At 48.8% G+C, this 26,124-nt stretch overlaps 1 protein-coding gene across 1 annotated transcript in view; it reads right to left on the bottom strand.

The window, feature by feature from the left end:
• Nucleotides 1-26,124, bottom strand: part of GSPT1 (G1 to S phase transition 1) — a 647,462-nt gene that overhangs the window by 456,080 nt on the left and 165,258 nt on the right. The window contains exon 6 of the mRNA XM_069645596.1: nt 6,252-6,329. Coding sequence (XP_069501697.1) covers nt 6,252-6,329 — 78 coding nt within the window. The remainder of the gene's footprint in view (nt 1-6,251; nt 6,330-26,124) is intronic.

Below are 26,124 nucleotides of genomic sequence, written 5' to 3'. Positions count from 1 at the left end.
GGATTGGGGCCTGTACCTTTGCCGCGTTTCTGACCCCTTGAGGGGTAGTAAGTGGGGATTCCAGATGTTTGACTTGTGTTGAAGTTACCCGTGCTGTAGTTGTTTTTACCAGCACGAGCTTGTCCTCGAAAGGACCGGCGAGAGTTATTACCCCTCTGGGATGAGGGTTTCTGTGTAATTTGGTGCAGGGACCTTTTAGTCTCATGCTCCTTCTTGGCCGTCTACAACGCTTCATCCACTGCTTCCCCGAAGAAGTTAGTCTCCTCAATGGGTTTATTAAGGAGGGAGGCCTGAGTCTCAGGTCTAAATCCCGATGTACGCAGCCATGTGTGTCTTTTGAAGAGTCCCTTGTGCAAGAGACCTGCCTGCTCTTTCTGCAGTGTCCAGGGTGTTCTTCACCACATTCTGGTTAACAAGTCTTCCCTCCGCAACAATGGCGAGAAGCTTTGTCCTGGCGGGTTCAGGAACCTCCTGGAGGCCTTCCTGGAGCAAGTTCCATTGAGCATCAGCATAGCTTGCTAATAGCGTAGTATTATTAGCAACACGAATGGTGTATGCAGCTGCTGATGTGACACGTTTGCCCAGGGCATACAACCCTTAAGACTCCTTGTCCGGTGGGGATTCTCCCATGGCAAAGGGTACCCCTGCCCTCTTTCGAATGGTAGTCACTACCAGTGAGTCTGGGATGGAGTGCCCTTTTATATACAGAGGGTCAGAGGGAGAAGACTGAAATAATTTTTCGACTCTCGGTTTCACAGCCCGTGTCTGAGCAGGTGTGACCAACGAGGGAGCAACCCGTCTCTTAACAGAGTTAAGGAGGGGGATGGATTGACTCGTCGGAGGTTTTTCCGTAATAATGTCCTCCACGAAATCCTGCTCAGGTACCACCTCTTGAGTGGCAATTTTGAAGTATTCAGCTGCTTTTTTCAACATGGAGTTGAAAGCCATTTGGTCAGCCACAGGGGAGGCCTGGGGAGCTGGGGTGGACGGAGGAGAGTCTAGGCACAAAATAGCAGTGTCCTGATCTTGCTGTGTCCAAAGGTCTTGACCTTCCTGCTGGGTTTCCTCCCAGTTGTCTGTTGTATCCTGTTGAGCTTCCTCATAATTTGAGAAAAGAAGCTTCCTCTTCTTCATTATAGATGTCTCTACATGTGTCCATATGGACCACGTTGTCTTGTTGGAAAACATGAGACTGGACTTCTTGCATTTGGGGGTTAGGTTCTACCCGAGCCCTTTTCGGGAGAGGATGATCAGGAGAACCCATAATCTGCTCCAGCCGATCCATTTAACCCTCAAACTTTTCTGTAGTACATTTAGAGGATCCAAACGGCCTACGCGAGGAGAAACGACGTTCTCCGCACTGTGGCGTCGTAAGGAACCTCTCAGGGTGTCGGAGAGAGGCTCTTGGCTATCTACGCAAGTGGCATCGGAATCGGGGCACAAATCTTTTCCGCGGCTTGGCTCGGAACCGGAATAAGGCCCACCGCCGCTGCGATTCTTCCGATGCTACTTTGGATAGTCACTGTATCGTCGTGAGACAAAGGCTCTGATGATTTGTCGGCAGTAGAAATACCGTCCGTGGCACAGGAGGCCTAGCGGTCGGTTTTCCGGGTAGAGGCCTAGCCATAGTTTTCGGGCCTACAGAGGCCTTGGAAATCGTCAAAGCGTCGGGCTCCCGAACTTCGACGCGTGTAGATTTAGGAATAGCGCCCTTGGTTTGTTTTGATTGCCCAGTCGCAATACGTTGCTGCGGATGCAGGGAAGGCTTTGGATCTGAACGATCCGAGGGAACCGGCGAAGTTTTCGGTGGCCGCGTAAGCGCTTTCGCCTTTTTCGACGAAGGCGTCGAAATTGGCATAGGAGTTGTGTGCTTAGTGCGATGTGCTTGTACACCCATGTCGCCGGGTGTAGTCCCTGTAGCAAGACCAGAGTCGAGCCTGGAATGGTCGGGGACAGGCTTGGCGGACGTAGAGGTGTCCGCCTCCAGGTCTACAACATCCGCGTTGGACGTTTTGTCATCTGAAGTACCCCCATCACTTTCGGCTGGCGTGGCGGTGGGGGAGGGAGGCTCCACGCGTGACATGCTGTACACGGCCCACCACTTTACACAGTGCTCCCTAAGGGTCTTGGGCCAAAGGAGTTTGCACGCTGCACACCGCTTCTCGTCGTGCTCTAAGGGGAGACAGGCGTTACACGTCCTGTGTTAGTCCTTCCAAGGATATCGGACCCTACACTGATGGTAGAATCTAAAAGGAGTCCTTTCCATAGCAAAAGGGAAGGATGACCAGACCGAAATGGAAAAGAGGGGAAAGGAGGAAAGACATACTAAACAATATGGCCACCCCAACCCCACTCTCCCTACTGTATAGGTCGGCCAGAGGGCCCGGCCACGTGGAAAAATCCGCCGCCGGATCTTAGGCGCCGAAATCCACAGCCATAGAGGATTCCCCCGTATTCTTCATCGAAGATGTTCTTATTGGCAAAGTGACTTAACGGGGAATAAACCGACAATTCGGTAAGAAACAATGTCTCTAGTAGGAGCTATGCTATAGGGCGACCAGTTATCTGGGTGGAAAAAAACAATCTGAGGTACCTCGGCGCGTGAGGGATTTTGAGTACTACACACGTCACAATATGGATAGTGTTACAGACACGCCTATGCAGACGTCCCCCTTCGGTCCCCGAAAGACAAGATGCAATACTCTGCGGTTACCAATGGATGTCGGACCATGTGCACAGCATGTGATTCTAAGCAGATTAACAAGCATCAGAAATGGGGAATACCATCCCTTGTTCCACTCCGCTACAGGCACCAGTTCTATAGCGCCTTTCTCTAGCAGGGTCAAGATTTCCTGCACAAGGAGCGCATCTGGAAGCTTCAAAGAGAGATTCCCCGGTGGATTCTCGTGAGGCCGCTGTAGGAAGGGAAGGCAGTAGCCGTGGGCTATTGTATCCAGAACCCACGCATCCGAAGTAGTAGCTTGCCATTCGAGATGTTGAGACAGTATGCCCCCAACCGGCGCATGACTGGTTTGGAGCAGCTGCGGCAGCGCCCAAAAGCAAAGAGGCAGCTGCCTGAGCGGCTTTGGCACCTATTTCCCCGACCACCACGGGTACTTTTACGCTGACCCCTTTGACTGGCGGCTCCTCTCGTTCTACCAAAGGAGGAGTAGTAACGAAAAGAACCTCCCCTCCACTGCTGTCCCCTAGGACGAAAGGCAGAGGTTGACGCACAGCTGCGCTTAAAGATTTTGCTGCAGCCATTGAGATCTACCACCTCTCCAGGCTCTCATCAGCCTTGTTGCCAAACAAATGCATGCCATCAAAGAGCATGTTCAAAAGACGGGCTTGCACATCCGGAGCAAAACCCGACTTCCGCAACCACGCAAATCTGCGTATAACAGTGCTCGCAGCCATGGACCTGCTAACACTGTCGGCATGTCCAAACCCGACTGAAGGGATTCACACATGGCATCCTTGCCATCTTGCATGAGAGCAAGGAACCCATCCCTTTTTTCACCTTCGGGAATATGCTCAGCTGCAAGAGAAACAATTCCACAGTGTGTGTGAAAATCTTGCCAAGGCACAAGTGGAGTTGGCCGATTTCAGCACCATACTCCCTGCAGAAAACCCCTTTTGTGCCCCACTGTCGACGCGTTTGTCGTCTATCAGGAGGGATGGCAGGCTACGCTGCCTGCCTCGAGGTGGCCGTAGCCGCCGGAAACCACAAAACTCTCGGGTATTGCGCGAGATGAAAGAAAGCTGGGTTTGCTACAGGAAGGGCCGTATTTTTTACTTAATGATTTGTTAACTGCCGGAAGAGACTCCGGGGTCTGCCAAGCAACTGCTACCCTTTTCTGCAAGGTCAAATAAAAAGGTAACACTGGGTCAGAGGACGGACCTTGATCCAGAATATCCATCAAGTCATCCTGAACAAAAGCTTCAGGAGAAGTTAACCAACCAAGATATTCCCGGACTCTAGCCATCAGTCTCCTGTAGGACGACTCCGCATGAGCTAAAGGCTCAGGCCTGCCAAACTCCACCGCAGGAGAAGTGTCTAAGCCACTGGCATCATGAAGAGATTGCCTTAACTCCAATTGACTATCCCCAGAAAATATAGGAGCCACATCAGGGTCAAAATCTAAAACTGACCTCTCCTCTTCATAGATGTCATCCAAAGGGAGGAAAAAGTCCTGTCTCGGGACAGGCGAGGGTCTGGAATCCTGAACAGGCCTTACAGACTTGGAAGTAGCCTTCCTTGGAGGATCCATAGTACCAGGGATCTCGGACATGCAAATCCCAGCTGAAGGCCCCAAAGGCATCGATGGCTGGTACGAAGGCAACACTTCGACATCCGTATCCAACGGACACGGCGCAGACGGAGTCGATGCCGACCTCGATTCCTTAGCAGGTTTCTGGTGGGGACGAGGACTGAGACCTGGAAGCACGTCTCTTGCGACTATCCTGAGCCTTGTCCGAACGAGACCTCGAAGGTTCCCGATGAGGATCGCGTGAGGATCCGAGCCCGAAGGCGCACGAGCCACGGATCGAGACCGTTCCTTGCCGGCTTCATCAGAAGGCACGGGCAGCTGTGCCCTGGAATTGGAAAATCGCCAGCATCTGCTCCCTGAAGGTAGCCCATTCCCCCAGAGTCTAGGACTTTGTTGGACAAGCCACTTTCCTTGCGGCTACATCCTCCGAGGAGGACAGGGAAAGCGACAGTTTCCTAGAATGCTGAGACGATGACGACAAATGGAGGAACCATTCTGGGACTGAGATCCCCGGGACTCCTTCCGATGCCGAGAGTCGCCCCTTGAATCTGAGGTGGACATCCCCTTAGACTTCATTTACGGTAATTACTGGGTTTAGTACCCCTACCTACCTGAAGCTTCCCCTTACGCTCCCGCGAGGCCTTAGCAGTCAGCGACTGGCATTTGGAACAGTCGTCAGTGTTGTGACTTTAGCCCAAGCACCACAAACAAATGTGACGCGGGTCGGTAATCGACATCTTAGACTTGCAGTCCCACCAAATCTAAAAGCCAGACTGCGGCGTCAGAGAGGTTGAAGAGGAAGACATATTCACGAGGAATACACGAGGCTCGCCGAGTCTTCCGAAGCAAACACGTTAGCGGAAAAAACAGAACTGAGGCTATGGACGCCTGGCGTCCTATTTATAACATCCAGTGACATCGTCCTCGCCTGAGGCCTTCGAGGGACATCAACCCGACGCCAGGCGCCCTCGGCCGTAAAAGTTTCCGAAGTACGCAACTGTGGAAATTACATGTCAAAGATATATAATACGTTGGAGGACACAATCCATTCGAAAGGATGGTTATTTGTATGGTACAAAAGAAGCAAGGTCTGGGGATTTTGCACAAGCATAGTGATAATCATAAGTGGAACATTTACATTATCATTATCTTAGGGTACCACCTCTGCATTATTAGTCTTAGGAGGAAAATGTCCTGGGAGTGCAATACACAAGATGCAGATTCCTAGAAAAAAAAGGTTGCAAACCCCATATCGGCAAGATTGCTTAGGGGCCAAGTGTGCAATTTCCATTGATTTGTGCATAACCCATTCATAGTCTGATCAAATTCTTGTGGGTCAACCCACCAATTTCTACTTAGGAGTTCAATACATGGAGTACTTTTCTGTTTGATCCGTATATGGTGCTACAGTAAAGCTCTATTGGCAAACACTGCATGAAAGCTCATTAAGTCAATGAGCAGATCCAATATCCGCTTCTTTTCAATTACCACACCTAATCGAAAATTGCAAAAAGCATAGACTTTCTTATACAAACTGCTCTTGAATTATCTGCAGAAAAAAAAGACCCACTTATTTTCTATTTTAATCTACCATTGTACCCTCGTCAGTTTTCCAGCTTTCCACGACTCTAACCAACGTGGGAAAGTATGGCTTCAGGTGGCACCATTACATACAGTATTGTGGTTTTAAATTTGACTTTATAGGAGGTTGCTCCAATTACAGTTCCCTTGAGTTAATGACCACTATTTTCAACATATTGTTAGCAGATCAGGATCCAACCACTACATAGCAGTATAACACGATAGAAACACACACACAAACACACACTTGTCAAGAAATATTGACAAACATGAAAGCCTAAATCAATCTAGAAGATGCACATGTAATTCAGCAGATCAGGTCTAGAAAGAGGATTGGTAGCAATGTAAAATGTCTATACCAAGTGTCTTAAGGTTTTAAAAGGTCAACTACAGCCATACCATGTTTCTCTGTTTTTTTCTTTTGCTTCTCGTTCATATTTTTCAAGAGTTCTTTTGTCAACCATCCCTGTTAAATACCTGAAAAATAAACAATATATAGTTTGCAACCAAAAACCAAAATTCAACTGGCAGATATTTCTGTTGAATAGAGGGAGGATACATCAGGGGTATGGAAATGTTGAAATCATGGGGTATCTTCATTATAATCATACAATATTTCTGTGCACGAGCGATATCCGCAACACATTTTGAACAAGGCAATTGTCTGAATTAAAGCCCATTAAATATAAACAATGTGTTTGACAAGGGCTTTATTTTTAACCCTATACATTTGAAAAACCTCATATTGGATAACTATTTTCACTGGCGTGAAAAAGTTAGTTATAAAACGCACACAATTCTAAGCACTGTCCTTTTTCAAAAATAAATAAATAAATAAAAACTCAGCCCCAAGAATCTTAAGACTCTAATTAGCGTCCGTTAGAATTTCTGCATACAATCCCTACAAAGAATTCAGCCATTTACACTCATTCAATATTTCTACACTTCCAGGATGTATCAATTTTACTCAACATCTTTTATTAAAGGTAGGCATTTTTCTGCCAAACTAAACTTCACGTCAGGCCATACCTGATGCCAGCAGGCATTTATCACTTTAAAAGGGAGTTGGTAGTGGAAGAGATCAGTGGTCAAGAAATAAAAAAGGTTAGCCACCAGGGGGCGCCGAATGAAGACCTTGCTCCACGTCGCTCCACCGGGGCTGCCTAAATCCTGAATAATCCTGCTGTTTCCTCAGATCATACATCGATCTGAAGTACATACAACCGAAGGGAAACATACCCCCACCATCTCCCCGAAATCCTGACAAAAATCGGACCTGTCTAAAGTCTCCCCAACCGTCGCAAAGACATGCCGGAGACCGCGCGGCAAAGCCGGCGCGAGGGAAGCCCCTTCATCAATTGTGTCCACCGGAGACACATCCTCCACAACAACCCCTCGCTTGTTGAAGCCCCTGGGACAGCTGCCTTGGGACCAGAGACGCTGACCGCTAAGAGTGAGGTGAGGACGCCCCCTCCCGTGCCCCCTCTGCAGCTGCTGACCATCGGACCTGCTGGTCCCTAACACAGAGCGGCGTCCAACCAGATCCGGGGCCTGTCCCCCCCACCCCCCGCACAGGTTCTTCCTCTGCGGCGCCCACCGTGTGCGATTGGCGGGCCACCTGGGTCGAGGAGGGGTGCCCACGGGAGCCAACATCAAGTGCGGGGGAGGCACGCCCGGGTGGAAGCACACGGTGGCTGGAGGAGGGGGGCAAAACTTTGATGGCAGCCTGCCGGTTCGAACAAAACTGGAATTTAGATGATTAAGGTGCCCAAAATTTGGGATTACAAAAATCACTCTAAATCCCAAGTGCTGCAGATCAAGGTCCCTTGGCAGAGGCAGTACTATTGACGCACGAAAGACCATTGGAACAAAAACAACCACAAAAAGCACCTGTCTCGCATTGAGAAAGAAAGAACCCATCCCCAGGCGCATGTGCACAGACTTGCCAGCCAGCTCGGAGCGGGCACGTCGATACACAAGACCGGCAGCACCCCCCATTGCCTGCATAATTATCCATCTTCCGAACTACATGTCATACCAGGTCATAGCATGCTCATGGTTTGGGCCATATTGAACACCAGAGATTGAGGAGAAGCAAGCACTTCATAGGAGCCGGGACCTCCTCGCACACAGAGTCCTGTGGGGAAGGGGGCGCACTGACTCGCGGTTAGCGGCATCTAGGGGTTGCTGCATTGACCAAGCAACAATCTTGGCGCCTACCCACGGGCGTCAAATCCAAGACGGCTAAATTGAGGCATAGCGATCCAGTCTATCAAGCAAGGCTTGGGTAATCTGCACAAAACCAAAGGCAGGTCCACTACACGAGCACGTACAAATAAGGACCTGGCGAGACCCAGATCAAAATCCGTACAACTGGCCCGCCACCTCCCGCAGGCACCTCAGGGGAGTTGACAGGATACACCACCTTGGGGCGTCTCGCCTAGCAAGAGCGGCCCCCCCTGAGGGTAGCAAAGAAATGAGGAGTGCCACACACATGTTCCCGGCATAAAGGGCGGGGGGAGCCCAAAGGGCACCACTACACACCTACCCGCCTTGGGACAGAACCACCTACCAGAACCATAACACGTGGGCTCTGAGGGAAGGACCCAAGGACCATTCTGGTGCCCGAGTGAAGGACTGCGCAGACCAAGGCCCAGGAGGAGGCAAAGGAAAACAATCAAGGAGATGACCCATATCGAGATTGGGTGTACACCCGAAGCAGGGAACCCCGGTACGAACCACATCCCACACGAGGTAAAGCACGGACAGTGCTCAGTGATGTCTGCAACCCCACAAAGGGACCCACAAAACAGGGGTACTGAAAGGGTGAGACTGATCAGGAGGCTGCACGGTTGAAGCAGGGGTAAGGCCCACGCGCAGTAGCCACCTACCGATAGCCCATGGGAGGACACAGAAGCACCACGAAACGAAGGGAGAGGGACCACCCAGTGGGATAAGCCACGGCCCAACGAGACACACCTGCACCTAGAGCCACCCCACAGGGCCAGAATGGGAAAGGATCCGCCCCGCAGGGGAACAGCCCAGAACAAAATAGACAAGTACACAACGAGCACCCCAGCAAATCTCCCGGGACCAACTAACCGGGTGGAAGAAGAGGCAATGAATGGGGGTACGACCCAAATGCTGTCACCCACCAACATCATGGCAGCAATCAACGACTCCAGAACCTCGGTTGAGACAAAAATAGATGGCCTGGCCTCTGAGGTGTCCTTTGTGAGGCAAGACCTAAGGAACCCAACGACCAGGGTTGGGGAAACAGAACAACGCATATCTGACACCGAAGACACCGTTAAAAACCTGGGCGGCCGCCTTGAACAAATGGAACGGAAAATCACCACGCTGGAAAACAGAGCCGAAGGCAGCGAGGGTAGGTCCCGCCGAAACAACCTCCCCATACTCGGCCTCCCCGAAAAAGAACTCTTCCTGGAAGACTGGCTACCAGACCTGATGGCTCCCAAGCAACTCTCCAAATTTTTCTCAATAGAAAGAGCGCATAGGGTTCCAACGGGCAGACCAGTCCCGGCCCCCTCCCCCACTCCCCCCCCCACAAACAGTTATCGCAAAACTTCTGAATTATAGGGATCGAGACACACTACTGCATATGGCAAGGGCGACTGGCCCAATCACTTATAAAGGCAACCGAATTGGGTTCTTCCCCGATTACACGAGGGAGGTCCAGAAGTCGCGACAATCCTACGACTATCAAAAAGAAACTTGACACCCCTGGGCATCAAGTGCGCACTCTTCTTCCTGGCAACCTTCAAAGTGTACCACAACGGCAAGGTTCACGTGTTCTATAATCCCCGCAATGCCTGGGAGTGGTTGGAAACACAGGTCCTCTCTACCCCACGTCCTGACAGATCGAGCGGAAACACACCCCGCAAGGACGACGGAGGCAATAGCCACCCCCTTGGACAGACCACGCCACCAGGCGGGGAAGCAGGAAAGCCCGGACCTCTGGCTGACAAGGGACCCACCTGAAACCGGACAAATACTGGGAGATAGGAAAAAAGAAACAGTATGGGACCTCCAAGGCCGGCGGCCCCAGGAGAAAGTGAACCACCACCCCTGCGCCCCCCCCATCCCCCCCTGTGAGGGAGCCTTCACTGTTAGTTCCATTTACATTCTGTGGTAATTTCTAGCCACACGAGTTGCGGGAAAGGGTCCTCCTGACCCTCCCCGAGTTGGGGTTTTTGCCCCTCTAATAGTTTGTATGGTTAGGGGAACAGTTACTTCTGGTTTGGGGAAGTGCAGGGTGGGGGGGTTCAGGGGGGGAATGGAAAGGCCTAATGTCACAAGTATGAGCAATAAAGGTCAGCAAAACAAACGACCAGAGAAACCCTTGCACAAGATATGGTAGGGACCTAAACGTCCCCCCCCACTGGCCCACACGTACACATCCACACAGACACGGCCTACAGTTCACAGGTTGGGGTTGTAGAGTTTGCACAAGGAGCACACAAGACTGATCACACGGCAAGAGCAGCAGACAGGTCCAGGCGTCAGCCACACTTCAAGACGGCCGACAAGATGGGAACATGGGAATCACACCACATCCTCCCACACAACCCCAAACCAAGAGTCACGCAGACATGACACAAAGGAGACAAATATCCCTGTTGACCTGGAACGTGAACGGCTTGGGGTCAGGTATAAAGCATAAACTGGTACTCCAATACCTTAACCGCCACTCCCCAGACATTGCATTCAGAACAGAAACCCACCTGATCAGTACCAACAGCGGGCTCTTTAGGAAATCAAATTATCCACACACCCCTTGCGGGGTTCTCCAGAGGCTCTAGGGGAGTCATGATCCTCTCACACGAATTCCATTTAATGCAAGAAAGGTCAAAGCGGACCCTCGGGGCAGGTTCGTGATGGTATTGGGGGAATTCTTGCTGAGCTCAAAGATATAATGCTGGAAGAACGAGCGGATTCATGGGCTATAAGGGGGGGGACTTTAATGAAATCATGGAGATCGCCCGGGAAAGAACACACGTGGGCAACAGGGCAATGGATACCCCGACCGAGCTCTGCACTTTTGCCGAAGCAATGGGGCTATCCGGTACGTGGAGGGCAGCCCACCCAATGGACCGGGGCTACTCGATCTATTCCAACGCACACCGGTGCCTATCCAGACTCGATTATATCCTCACCCCTAAAAACATGACCAACCGATTATTATCTGCAGAATTAAAGGCGAGAGGGATTTCAGATCACTCCCCCCTGTTGGTTAAACTTAAGGGTCTAACACCAAAACAGGAACCCACCTGGTGCCTGAACACCTATTTAGGAATACCCGAAATACTGGAGGGGCTCTCGAATAAAATGTCAGAATACTTTGACCTAAATGAGGAAGCAGTGGACTGCCCAATAATAAGGTGGGAGGCATACAAGACAGTTATAAAGGGGGCAGCAATATCCTTGGTGGCAGCTCACTGCAAACAGCACAGCGAGGCAATCTCCGAAGCAGAGGCACAAGTAACCAGGCGGGAGGAGCAATTACTCGAAGAGGGAATCCAGGAGGCGCATGATGCCTTAGTGACAGCCAAGCAATCCTGAAAGACAGGGCCTTAGATAATGCCTGAACTGCCCAGTGGCTGGTCCGGAGCCAGATATATGAGAGGGGGGACAAGGCTACCAAAACACTAGCCTGGCTAGAGCGAAGGGAGCAGAGCAAAGGACAAGTGTGGGCCATTCGAACCCAGGAAGGGGATATATTAACGGGGGACGCTGAGATAGCAGGGGCCTTTGCAAACTACTACAGCAAACTATACTCCCCACCAACACAAGAACCCCCAACAAACACCCCAAACTTCCTAGACTCGATCACGATCCCCCGCCTTTCTGAACCATAAATCGAACAGCTAGACACAATCCTCACCGAAGACGAGGTAGGGGAAGCCCTTTCACAACTACAGACGGGGAAGACCCCCGGCCCCAATGGGTTCCCGGTGGAACTGTGGAAAAGACTGAGTGGAACGACAACGAAACATGTTCCTACGCAGCAGAGAACAGGGCACCCTCCCCCCGGACCTCCAGAAAACGACAATAGTGGTGATCCCCAGAGCAGGGAAACCCCCCAGAGCAATGCGCCTCTTACAGGCCCATTTCTTTCATAAATGGGGAGGCCAAAATACAAGCTACAGTCCTCGCAAATGGACTGCTGGGGTGATCCGATCTTAAATCCTTCTAGATCAGTGTGGATTTATGCCCGGTAAGTCCACACGAGTGAACCTCCGCAGGGTCCAGATTGCCCTCGGCCGGGCAGATGAGATCCCATCCCTGCTGGCCCTCCTTGCGGTGGATTTTGAGAAGGCCTTCGATTCAGTGGGGTGGGATGCCCTGTGGGCCATAATGGAACGCATGGGCTTAGGACAACATTTCATGTCATGAGTCAAGCTCCTGTACTCCCTCCCTGAAGCTTCCGTGAGCGTCAATGGGAAAGCATCTGTCATATTCCCGCTGAGTAGGGGGACTAGGAAGGGATGACCCTTCTCTCCCCTATTGTTTCTCCTCGCCATCGAACCTCTGGCAATTCGGCTGAGAACTGATGCACAATGGGCAGGATTTGCCTGGCCAAGGGGCCGGGAGGAACGTGTCTCGCTGTACGCAGATGATCTCCTGATATATCTGAGCAACCCAATAATCTCCTGCCCTATTGTAACCAGAACCCTGGAGGAATACCAACACTTCATGGGACTCCGGGTCAACACACAGAAAACAATGTACTTCCCCGTACAAGGAGGGGAAGAAATAATTCCAGATCCCTGCTCATACTCTGCTTCGGTACTGGGCTTCACCTACTTGGGCATACGAATTAACAGGACACAGGAGGGCTTCCCCAAACTGAACCTGCACCCGATAATGGAAAAATTTGAGAATGACGTCGCCCACTGGCACTCCCTCCCACTTTCACTACTCGGGAGGGCGGCACTATTTAAGATGCTGGCACTCCCGAGATTCCTGTACCTCCTCCAAAACGCCCCGCTCTCCATCCCGGCCACAACATTCGTAGACATCTACCGGACCCCCGTACACTACTATGGGGAGGGAAACAGCCGTGCATTGCTTTAAAAATGCTTTACCGCTCTGTGTGGGAAGGGGGTATCGGACTGCTCAACATTCGCACATATTACTAGGCGGCACAGGTTGGGGTGGCAAATGAATGGCTACACAGGGACCACGGGGTGGAGACAGGGGACACCGCCCCCCAAATCCCCTGCATATACTATACGATAGTCCAAAGAACCTAAGAGCAGCATTGACTGGGTCCCGCCACATCCATCGAGTCCGGAGGGAAATACATAGATACATCGGCTGGGAAGGCAGACCAACCTTGATCCAACCCCTCTGGCGTAACGCACACCTCCCCGAAATCCCAAAAATGGGCCACTTTGAAACCTGGGACAGGAAAGGGATATCCACACTAGCGGACATCGTCCAGGAGGGGAGACTGATAGATTTTGAAACCCTGCAAACGAAACACGGGCTGTCACCCATGGACCGCTTTAGATACCTCCAACTCACACACGCCATTAACACCCAATTCCCGAACCTGCCCGACACACCCACCTGCTCTCCCTTGGAAACATACTCCCACAACTTATCCCTCACAAGGTAACCTCCACCCTCTATCAGGCAATCAACTCCTTTGGATCGGGGCCCTCGTCAACCTCAGGGGTAAATGGGAACAAGACCTGGGGCCACTAGAGGCGGAAGAGTGGGTGGAAGCCCTGATGTCCCCAAGGGAAATAGGGATTGATACCAAACTCCGGCTGATACAGCTTTGAATCCTACACAGGTCCTACTACTCCAGAACGCACATGGCCAGCTGGGGGGGAAGAAGGCGATACAGAATGCCGCCGATGCAAAAGGACGGAGGGCACCTTCTACCACATGATATGGGAATGCAGGGTGCTGCAGGAGTTTTGGGCAGCATGTTTACTTCACCTCTCAAGAATACTTGGTACCACAATCCCGAGGGACCCCAAACTTATCCTGCTGGGTATAGGAGGCGAAACTGACCTCAACAAACACGAAAGAACATTTCTGAGAGTGGCATTTGGTGCGGGAAAGAGACTAATGGCAGCCACCTTGGGTTCAGGAGACAAGATAAACATTGACAGATGGTCCAATGAAATGGACAGATGCGCCGCCCTGGAAAAGCGAATTTATAATGCAAAGGGGTCTCCCCGTAAGTTCCAGAAAATATGGGGGAAATGGGAAGAATAAAACATCAAGGCCAAGAACAAGGGACAGCCAAGGTGCCCCAACGCATCTGCCGGATGGGCGGTGCGAACTCTCTGCCCCCGTTGTGTTACTTAACCGTCAATGCTATGTTACGTTCTGCTATTTATCGCGACCTCGATGACAGGTCTCCTAATGTCAATGTGTACTCAGGTTGTTGTGCTATTTCTTGTTCTTTGTTTAACAAAACCGAATAAAAAGAATTAAAAAAAAATAATAAAAAATAAAAATAAAGTTAACTAGCTTTTCCTTTATCTTGGAATCATGATGGACAGAGTATGAAGTGAACTTTTGAAAGAGGACAAATCGAGAGGAAAGAATTTTGCCCGACTTACAAATTGCAGTGAGCTGCATGCCAAACTCTGCCTTTGCATTACTCGAAAAAGAATCCAAGTTCCCGGAAACAAAAAAGTGTTTTATCATCCTACTTCGGTACAAGTGCATGAGTATTTATGGCTTTGCCGGACTGGTTAACAATATTTTACCTGGGGGAGGGGCCTTGACTGTTGGAGCAAGATCTGATAGGGGCGAGAGGGCAAAGAGCTTTGGAGAGCCATTTGTCAAAATGGCTGATGGAGCGATGACCTGTCTGGAGTGCGACGGAGGGCAGGGAGGTGTTAGGAAAGATTTCTCTTTTAGGCATAAATTCATCCATATTCTATGGAGCCCCCAAACATTTGCTTTGATTTTACACCTTGTCATGACATTTGCAGAGAAGCTTCACTGGCCTTTTGCTAATTTGTTATGGGGAAACTGACTAGTCCTTCAGACTGTCAATACTGGGAAACTAGGTTTCCCCTTTTGTCTTGACATGTTAACCGTTTTGGTAACCTTTTCATATTGCACACAGCATATTTCAATGCAGTGACATAGGGATACTTTTGTATCACCCTAGGCTTACATCAAAGGAATTTTTGGTTACTTTTAAATGTGCCTAAAGACAAGCTGGTAGCAGAAGTTACATTTTTATCATGTTTGATATATTTTTAGTATGCCCATTTGTTAGAACAGACTTCTAAACTCTGGCCTGATGGACTGATGTTTAGAAGGCCACCCTTGTTCGTGAAACAGGGAACACTTCTGGGAAGATACAGACCAATTCACGGTAGGTTGGAGAGCAGTCAAGCCTGGATCTCAGGAGGAGTGAGGGTGATTAGAGGTCTTCAATGAGCACACTGAGACAGGCATGGTATCAAGAGATGACGCAAAATACAAACGTAACAGTTACAAAAATCTTTATTAAAATATCAGGATGGATGCAACATCTAACTTGCCCTATAACTATGTTGGAGATTGCCCTACCTAAAGAAACTAGGGAACGTCGGTCTAAAAGTTCAAAACCAAAAGTGTGTCCGTGTCGCATCCTATGCTTGCCCTCACATTTAACACCTTAATATAGTGTAGGGATATTCGATCTCAAAACAGTGTTTTAAAGTAAAAGACTGGTGCAATCTCTAGCTCCCTTCTCCAAATTCAGGGTACAGTTCAAAGCGACAATGTTCTCAAGATGTTCAGGCTGCCCTTTCCCAAACTTCAAGTTCTTATGCACAAGGAATATAGTTACAAGAGAGCTCAGGGCCCTTCCCCAAGCTAGAGCCACAATGAACACAGTTCCAAGGGAGCTCAGGGAGCTATCCCTAAATGTCCCGCCTTGGTTCATGACACGAATGTGAAAGGGCTCAGGGGTTTCCTTCCCCAAGCTCCAGCCTCCTTCTGGATGAGCTGGGACCTCCTTGGTCTAGGCACAGTTTATGAGCCACACGGCCCACCCATTACAGGTCACAAACACCAGTAGTCCTTGTCCAACTTCCTGCCACCATGGCAATGCTTTTAAGTTCAACATTTCACAATGACTTAAGATGGAAGTCGCTCTGTTGCTTTAATGTGGGTTTGCTGGTTTAACAAATCTGCTCATTCGGTTTTTGCTCCCACTACGCTGGCTCACCTCAACTTGACGTTTACACTGCGAGCGTCTTTATAGTTTATTTCAATTGGAGGCTTTTAAAGACGTGCTGGTTGCAAGTGAGCACTCCTGAACTTCAAGGCTTTTACTCAATTTCAATTGAAGGCTTTTGGAGACATGCTCGCTGCATGCGAGAGCTCCGGATACATTGTAATGTCTACACTTTGCTTACACACACCTGCACAACTACTTTAAACTCACTGGTTGTTGCGTTCTTGTTTGTACTCAGCTGCTTTCTGGGACTTGGAGGTCAGTATCCCATTGCCTACCCCTCAGACATCTCTGAAAGACTCCTCCATTCAGGGGAATGAGCACTTCATGGCCATGTAAAAGGTACCGCCCAACTTCACGGCTCCCTCCTTGCTCTCTTACTACGGCTTCCTGGAGACACGGCTCCCTCACCACACATCGACACTTTAACGCACAGCACCTCGGCATACAATTCTCCTCCGGTTTCCCAGGAACTGTGCAGGCCTTCCTGCTGCTTCTCTCACACCTGCTTCACTTTGCGTTTTATATACCTATGCCTCTTCAAGCGGTTTCAGGTGTGCACAATTCTCTGTTTGCCTGACCACAATCAGGCCAATTATTGGGACGTGCCTGACCTTCAGATCTGTAACTCTCAGGCTCCCTCTTCATTGTCCCAGTACTATAATGGCACACATCATAGATAACCTGCATTACTCTTGGGATGATGTTTCCAGTAATAGCCTTCACTTTAGGGGGCAAAGTAGGATAAGAACGCCAATATCCTACAAAAGGTGAGGAAGGGTAAAAGATGTCACAGGGGTGTTAGCCATATGTATTTTCATTGTAAGCTTTGCAAGTGTTTAACATTAATTCACTTCTGAAACAGTTAACTGCGAGCATGTTTTAAATAGCCTTAGCCTGAAAAAAACACAGAATGTCCTTGCTAGGTTAGAGCTGTTGGCCCTGCGTTGAGAATACGTACGAAGTGTTAAATTAGCCAGGAGCAGCTGTTGAAGGAAACGTGAGACTCGGCTGCAGTTCAATTTGAGCACCAAAGAAATGGCTGTTATAATGTAATCAATGTTGTAAATTGTATACATACCCCCTTTATGAATGGAAGGGGGAAAAGAGATGGAGAGAGGGCTCAGACTGTCTTTACACCACCTGAGTAAAGTTGCAGCTGACAAAATAAACTAGTCTCTCTCTGAGCGTTTTAAAAATCAACACTGTCATGGTGTCTTGAGATTACACAAAGGAAGAATCAAAGAACAAGTTACTTACCCATGGTAACGTTCTTTCGAATGGATGTTCCTCCCACGTATTCCTTATTGTTGATATTTCCTAATATCCAGCTTGCTGCTTCAGAAAATGTTTTCCCAGCAGAGGGCGCTGTGTGTAGATGCCTGGTCGAGTCGATGTCCCTCGGAGGTCTCCGTCGTGATATTGATGTCATCACTGGTATAGGTAACGCGCGCAGCTACCCGTTGCTCAGTTCTGTTTTGAAGAGCGAAACACTGTCTTGAGTTAGACGGTTACTCCCCTTGAGAGAGCACAGACTGTAACCACAAGGGAAGTTTTACTAAGGGGTAGGATGGGAGGGGCAATAAGGTATATGTGGGAGTAACAGCCAGCCGAAATAACGTTACCATGGGTAAGTAACTTTTTAATGGATTTTGTCCTCCCACGTATTTCTCATATTTGCTACACTCTCAAAGCAGTTACCTTATTCGGAGGAGGGAGTAAAATTGAAGTGATCAAGAATGCACAGAGTGCATCACTGCCCTTCTAAAAACAGACTCTTGGCTAGTGGAGGAATCCAGGCTGTAGCATTCCATAAAGGCGCGTGCAGACGACCGTGTGGCAGCTGAACAAATATCCTTTATTAGAACTCCCCTCTACAAAGCAGAGTGAGCCTGGTTGAGTGAGCCCATAGATATTCTGGTGGGTCTTTACCGGCCAGTCTAACACTCTGAAATTGTTAAAATAATCTAGAGATGGCTTGTTTGGTGATGGCTAGACATAGTTTATGGCCTGTATAGCCCACAAACAACTGATCATTCATTCTCAGTTTTGCCAATCTAGTAATGTAGAAACTCAGTGCACGCTTAGGGTCGAGTCTGTGAAGCCTTTCTTCCTCTTTTCCAGGGTGTAGTGGAGGATAAAAGGATGGTAAGGATATTTTCTGAGTGATGTGAAATTCAGAAACAACCTTTCACTTTCAATACCACTCTATCTTTAAGAAAAACAGTATGAGGAGGCTTGCAGGATAAAGGCTGCAGCTCACTCACCCTTCGGGCAAATGTTATAGCCACTAAGAAAACTGTTTAAGCTGAGAAGTCATAATGGGCAAGAATGAAGATAGTGTAAAACTAAATTTAGATCCCACAATGGGACTTGGAAATGAGTCAGAGGATAAACATTAGTTAATCCTTTTAAGAATTGGATTGCCAAAAGAATCTCAAAGTAGAAGACTTCCTCTGCAGTGCGCTTGAAGATGGATAGCGCTGCTATATATCCTAGGATTGTTCCAATCTGGAGCCCCAGATTTGCCAAACGTACAAGAAAAGATAACACCAACGGTGTATTGCATGTAAAAACACCATTGGTGTATCAGCCTATCCTCTCCTTCCCCCAGAAGCTCATGGTATCCCAAGCTCTGGTTCTCTTTACCTTGGACTATTGTAACAGCCTCTTTCTAAATCTACCTGCCTCTACTCTCCGCCCTCTGCAACTAATCCAGAACAGGACTGCAAGACTTGTCCTTGGCCTCAAGCCCTGGGATCGTATCTCTCCAGCTCTGAAATCTCTCTATTGGCTCCCAGTGGATGCAAGGATTAAATTCAAAACCCTCTGCATTGTCCACAAGGCTTTCTGGGGCCTGGGTCCAAAATACCTTCAGCTATCCCTCCGCAAATACCCCCCCCCCCCATCTCAAGCTCTTCGCTCCTCTACCTCCAACTCCCTCAGGGACAGTCGTTTCTCAAAGAAACGAGCTGGGGGTAGAAATGGCTTTGGCTGGGGCTTCCCTCTGGAACAGCCTCCCTGCCAATCTAAACCTTGAGGAGAACCATCTCTGGTTCCAGAAGCACCTCAAGATCTTACTCTTTTCTTCTGCCTTCGCTCCCCCTCTCCCCTGCTGATCTGTTCTCTTGGCACCGTGAACCTGGCCACCTTCAGGGCCCAGGTACCTGCTCACCCTGCCATCCTCCCGCACTGCCTCCGGGCCACCCCTTGCCCTGGGGTCTGTATCTGTACCCATACAGCCCCCCTTTTTCTTCCTGCACTTATCAGACCTACCCTGTCTGCTGCCTTAAACCTGTCTTAAACCTATCACTTGCAAATTGCTGACTGCACTACCAGTTTGTCGCCTTTATTATTTATTTATTGTTATTTATCTGTTTCTCCTCTGCTTCACACTTTCCAATACTCCCCCTTACATGCACTTTTCCCCTCCCTCTCTCCCATTCACTTGCACGTTCTCAATGTCACTGGGCCCAGTAAAATCGCTGTTTTGTTCTCCCCTGTTCCTCTCCCTTGCCTTGTCGCACTCTGAAACACTTGTGTACGAGAGCAATAGAAATAAAAAAATCAAAGGGTCAACATTCTTATTTCTACACCAGCTGCAGAACTTTTTCCAACGGCAGCGGTATAAAGATTTGGTTGCTGGTCTTCTGACCGAAAGCCACACCTCCATTACATCGGCCAGGAGGTCCCAATCCTTGTATCTCAGCCTCTCAGAACCCATACATGATAGCTGAGAGTCCCGATATCCGGATGTGTGTGTGAGAGAGTGAGAGAGTGAGAGAGTGAGAGAGTGAGAGAGTGAGAGAGTGAGAGAGTGAGAGAGTGAGAGAGTGAGAGAGTGAGAGAGTGAGAGAGTGAGAGAGTGAGAGAGTGAGAGAGTGAGAGAGTGAGAGAGTGAGAGAGTGATCTTCTTAGTGGAAGACGAATCGGAGGGCAGATGGACATGTCCAGAAGGTCGTGGTAACCGGTTCTCCTGGCCCAATCCAGGGCAATTAGGATCATGGATTTTCTGAACCTTCTCAACTTCATTACATGAGGAATGACGGCGACTGGAGGAAACGTGTAAAAAAGAGTGGAAATTCTCAGTCCACCACGAGCGCATCTCCTAGAGCTCCTCTTGGGGGAAATTTCCTTGAGCAGAACAGTTTGCGACCGGGGCCAACCAGAAGTGCGAAAAGATTCACTTGAGGGGTTCCCCGAAGGGTGAAGATCTCTTGAAGGACTTCTTCAGCTAGTTCCCCACTCGTGGGAGACTGCGCTCTCCCTGCTCAGAGCGTCCGCCATCCTGTTCTTCTCTCCAGCTAGGTGAACTGCTGATGGAGAGATTCCTTCTTGTAATGCCCAGAACCAGAGCTGCATTGCTTCTCTGCACAGTGGTAATGACCCAACACCATCTCTTTTGTTGAGCTAGTACATGGCCACTGTGTTGTCCGTCATTATCAGGACATTCTTTCCCCGTACAGATGGCAGAGAGGCCTTCAGCGCTAGTCTGATTGCCCTCAGCTCTAAAAGGTTGATATGTAGTTTGGACTCCGATGGAGACCAACGACCGGTGAACGTCAAATCGTTGGTATGGGCTCCCCACCCCGTGAGTGAGGCGTCCGTCACTACTGTTGGTTGCCAAAATGGTTCTCCTTTCAAGAAGTTTTCCTGACAGACCCACCACTGAAGATCCAGTGAGACTGTCTGGGATATGTAGGAGGAGATCTGACATCCTTCCTGAGAATTGTGAACACTGGGTCCTGAGAGCCCATTGGAGAGATCTCATTTTCAGGAGAGCATCTGGCATCAGAAAAATGCAGGATGCCATGAGACAGAGCAACCTCAGTCGAAGGCCGGATCATGTTGGCCATTCTGGAATTTTGCCACATTCTGCAGTATTTCTGGAGCCCTCACCTCTGGTGGCAAGGCCTTTCCCAGGGATGCATCCAGGATTGCTTTGATAAACTGGAGTCTTTGTGAATGTATCATTTGAGACTTCTTGAAGTTGAGGGAAAAGCCCAGCCTGGGGAGGGCGTGGCAAGTATAGCTAAGATGATCCAGGGCTTGTTTTGGGGAACTGGCTCCAATTAGCCAATTGTCCAGGTAGGGGTAGAAGCGAATCACCCCTCTCCTGAGACTCGTTGCCACAACCGCCATTAGCTTGGTGAAAACCGTTGAGCGGAGGTTAGTTTAAATGGCAGAACCCGAAAATTATAGTGAGAGTTGCCAATGGTGAACCTCAGGTACTGCCTGTGCTGGTGATGGATCGGCACATGAAAGTAAGTATCCTGGAGGTCCAATGATACCATACAATCCTGAAGCTGGAGGGCCTGAAGGATCTGAGAAAGGGTTACCATCTTGAACTTGTACTTCCTGAGGAATTTGTTCAAGTCTCTTAAGTACAAGATGGGTCTCACTCCTCCGTCCTTCTTTGGAATTGGAAAACAACGGGAGTACCAACCCTTGTTCCTTTCCACTACAGCATGGGCGTACAACATACGGCCCGCGGGCCAGTTGCGGCCCGCCATGCTCTTTTGTCCGGCTGCCCTCCATTAGGAAAGTCCGTTGTCTTCCGGGCCGGACAAAACACTGGCCCTCATTGGCTCAGCATTGGCTCATTGGCTCAGCAAACATGCACCACATCGCTCCTACGAGCCACGTAGTGCGTGTGTGCTGCACCAATGGAGGGCCAGCACTACGGCTGGCGTGGTCCATAAGGCTTGATGCCGGAAGGCATTTCAGCCTTGGACCACGCCAGCCGTAGCACGATTCCAGTTACCTCGCCAGCGTTCCAGCTTACCTGCCTTCCAGCACGTCTCCGATAAGTGGTCCGTTTGTGTATGTGTGTCGGGGCTGTTTCTCTGTATGTTTGTGCGGTGTATGTTTGGGGGGGATGGGGTGTCAGGTGTGTATGAATGTTTGGTTTTGAATGCTTTTTTGTTTATGTTGAGATGTCGGGCTGGGGGGGTGTCGGATGTGTATGAATGTTTGGTTTTGAAATTTTTTTGTGTATGTTGAGATGGGGGGGGTGTCTGATGTGTATGAATGTTTGGTTTTGAATGTTTTTGGGTCTGTATGTTTGCATGTTTGAGAGTGTGCCGATTTGGGGGGTGGGGGGTTCGGGTCTGTATGGGTGCAGGCTTGAGTGTGTGTGTGTGCCGATTTGGGGGGTGGTGGTTCGGAGTTGGGTGTTTGGGTCTGTATGGGTGCATGTTTGTGTGTGATGAGGTGGGGGGTTCGGGTCTGTATGGGTGCATGCTTGAGTGTGTGCTGAGTTGGGGGGTGGGGGGTTCGGGTCTGTATGGGTGCATGCCTGAGTGTGTGTGCTGATTTGGGGGGTGGGGGTTCGGAGTTGGGGGGTTTGGGTCTGTATGGGTGCATGTTTGTGTGCTGAGTTGGGGGGGTTCAGGTCTGTATGGGTGCTTGTTTGAGAGTGTGCTGATTTGGGGGTGGGGGGTTCGGGTCTGTATGGGTGCATGCCTGAGTGTGTGTGCTGATTTGGGGGTGGGGGGTTCGACTTTGTGCCCGATTGGGAATGGGCTCCAAAAGTCAAATGGAAGCCAAACATTTCTACCCTGCCACTCCACATTGCCCAGGTTCCATTGGAATGTTAGCTGGGGAGATTACAGGGGAAACCGGGGGTTTGAAAAGGTCCTCAACGGATCCAAGCCCAATATTTACAAAAGGAATAAATATCAGTGCTAACTTTATGGAATACATTTCTATTCATCTGCTAGGAATTCAAACCGGCAAGCACTTTATACAAAGTGATGGTTCCAAGATTTAATGGATATTGCAGTTTCAAATCTAAAAATATACTGGAAATGTTCTCAGGCAACAAAAGGGCGAGCTCAGGGCGTCCCATTGCCTGCACCCAGCTGTGGATCACGTGGCCAATACCTGTAGCACTGTTCTCTGGCGCAATATGGTAGAGCTCCTGTCAGTTTTGCCATGGCCAGGAAGAAACTGAGATCAGTTTCTTTATGTTCACTAAAGTAATTGGTCATCCTGTGATAATTCCTTTCAAAAGCTTATAATTTGGCAACAGCTTGTGCTTTGAAATGTTTTTTTTTTTTTTTTAAAGAATGTCCTCAATTTCCAACTTAATAACAAACATAGCAGTTTGATATGCTATGCAGCCTGCTATTCCTGAAAGTATCCATCAATAAGTGCATGAAAAGGTATGCTGGCAAGGCTATGTTCTTTATCTGATCTTGTTCTTTTGTCGCTTCTAGGATTCTCAAAAAAGTATATAATTTGTATGTACTCTAGACTTGGACCGTCGTAGTGGGAGCATAACACTGGAGTTTGTATCTTTATCCAAAGATGTCCCTGCCAATGTTCAGTGTAGTAAAAAAAAAAAAGAAAGATTGACCAGGAGCACCATCAATTTAAGGATGAGTGGACTGAAGTTTTTTTTCATCGCGTCCAAACCTAATGTGTACTCGTGTCTCATTTGTCTCGAATGCATAGCAGTCCCCAAGGAATATAATATCCGCCGCCATTGTGAAACAAAACATTCACAATATAAGAATTTGCAGGGGGAAGCGAGAATTAAGAAAGCTGGGGAGCTAAAAACACAGCTGACTAAGCAACAGGGTTTTTTTGCCCAGAAAAAAAAGGATTTGAATGTGCCACCTTTGCGAGTTATAAGGTTGCACAGCTTATTGCAAGGTCAGCACATCCTTTCACAGATGGGGATTTTGTTAAAGACTGCCTGATGGAGATTTGTGAGGCAGTGTGTAAAGAAAAAAAAAGATGCTTTTACAAATGTTCCCCTTTCACGTATGAGTAACCAGTGGCGTATTGTAGACATGGCTGACAATTGTTACAGCCAACTGAAAATGCGGTGTAAGGATGTCAAGTTCTTTTCAGCTGCCCTTGATGAGAGCACAGATGCAAGTGACACAGCCCAACTCTTAATTTTCATTCGGGGGTCGATAATCAATGCAAAGTATTTCAGGAACTGGCTTCCCTGGTATCTTTGCATGGCAGGACTACTGGTGCTGACATTTTTAATGCCTTTCAAAAATTAATCTATGATTTAAATTTGCTATGGGATGCTTTGATAGGCGCGACGACTGATGGGGCGCCAGCCATGGTTGGGGAGCTAAATGGGTTTATTGGCTGCTTGAAAAGGCACTTCGGCGAGAAGGCTGTCCATTTAAAAAATTATCACTGCATCATCCACCAGGAGGCATTATGTGCAAAACATTTGAAATTCACTGAAGTGATGGACTTTGTTATGAAAACGGTTAATATTGTCCGTGCACGCTCTTTAAATCACCGATTGTTTCAGGCGTTTTTAGAAGAGGTAAAGGCGGATTATGGTGATGTCCTATATCACAACGATGGTCGATGGCTTAGTCGTGGCAATGTGCTGAAGCGATTCTTTGCTTTACGGCACGAAATAAAATCATTCCTTGATGAAAAGGGAATGGACACTTCTGTCATGCAGGATATTGACTGGGTGGCTGACTTTGCTTTTCTGACTGACCTGACAGGCCATTTCAATGATTTAAATTTAAAGTTGCAAGGAAGCCAAAATCTCATATCGGATCTGTTTGAGGCAGTTTGTGCCTTTGAAATAAAGTTAAAGCTTCTGACAGCCCAACTGGAGAAAGGGATGCTGGTACACTATCCCGCATGTGCAGAGGTTTCCCCCCCCCATGACAAGTATGTAGGATGATATCGGCATGTGAAGGTCCTGAAGGAACTGCAAAATGTTTTTGAAAATCGTTTCTCACAATTCAAATCCCAGCGAGCCTCTTTTAAACTTTTTGCAGACCCTTTCTCAGCTGATGTTGACCGTGTGCAACCTGAACTGCAACTGGAACTGATTGAACTTCAGTGCTGTAGTGCCCTCAAAAATGAGTACAGAGAGATGCCTTTATAAGTCTTCCATCAGTCTCTGGACACTGCTCAATTCCCCAATCTGTCACGGGAAGCATTAAAGATGGTATCTATGTTTGGCAGTACTTCCATTTGTGAGCAAGTTTTTTCACAAATGAAACTACATAAATCCAGCCTAAGGACAAGACTAAGTGACCAACATCTCCATGCTATCCTGAGAGTAGGAACAACCTCACTGGAGCCTGAGATCCAGAAACTGACAGCCGAGAAACGCTGCAATGTTTCTCACTGATCAACTACGTCTGGTTCACTGTTTCATCCTGTATGATTTGGGGAAATGTATAGTACAAAAAGTAAGTTTTAAATGCAAATAAAACGGTACACCTCCAAAAAGGTGTTTTTTTCTAACTGTCATAGTGTTTGGTTGGGGGTGGGGGAGCCATGGGGCATAGTGTTTGGTTGGGGGTGAGGGTGCCATGGGGCATAGTGTTTGGTTGGGAGTGAGGGGGCCCTGGGGCATAGTGTTTGGTTGGGGGTGAGGGGGCCCTGGGGCATAGTGTTTGGTTGGGGGTGAGGGACATGGGGCATAGTGTTTGGTTGGGGGTGAGGACATGGGGCATAGTGTTTGGTTGGGGGTGAGGGGGCCATGGAGCATAGTGTTTGGTTGGGGGGTGAGGGGGCCATGGGGCATAGTGTTTGGTTGGGGGTGAGGGGGCCATGGGGCATAGTGTTTGGTTGGGGGTGAGGGGCCATGGGGCATAGTGTTTGGTTGGGGGTGGGAGCCATGGGGCATAGTTTTGCACTCCAAGAGTGAACCCAATAATAAAGCTAAAACAGGCACAGTTCGGAGATGTACATCCTTTGCTTTTTGAGGAAACCTGACCCAACGAAGGCCATACTCCTCCTGGGCAACCCAAACAAACTATAGCAGTCCAAAATAACGGAATGTCCAATCTAGGGTCAATAAAATGTATATCATTTAATTAAACAGACGAGATAGAATAACTAAATAGAAATAAATTATAACAATGGAAAATGTGTAGTACAAAATGTAAGTTTGAAATGCAAATAAAAATCGTTAGCCCTCAAAAACATTCTTTTTCCATGTGTTTAATACAAATTGGGGGTTGAAAAAGCCTCCTGCCACACCCCGCCTACCGCCCCGCCCACATTTACTTTTTGGCCCACTATAGCCCTCATGCAAGGTAC

The sequence above is a fragment of the Ambystoma mexicanum genome, chromosome 2p, assembly GCF_040938575.1.
Source record: "Ambystoma mexicanum isolate Mex_15411 chromosome 2p, UKY_AmexF1_1, whole genome shotgun sequence".
Lineage (NCBI taxonomy): Eukaryota > Metazoa > Chordata > Amphibia > Caudata > Ambystomatidae > Ambystoma > Ambystoma mexicanum.
Note: the sequence above shows the minus strand (reverse complement) of the source record. Positions and strands in the feature narration are given on the sequence as shown.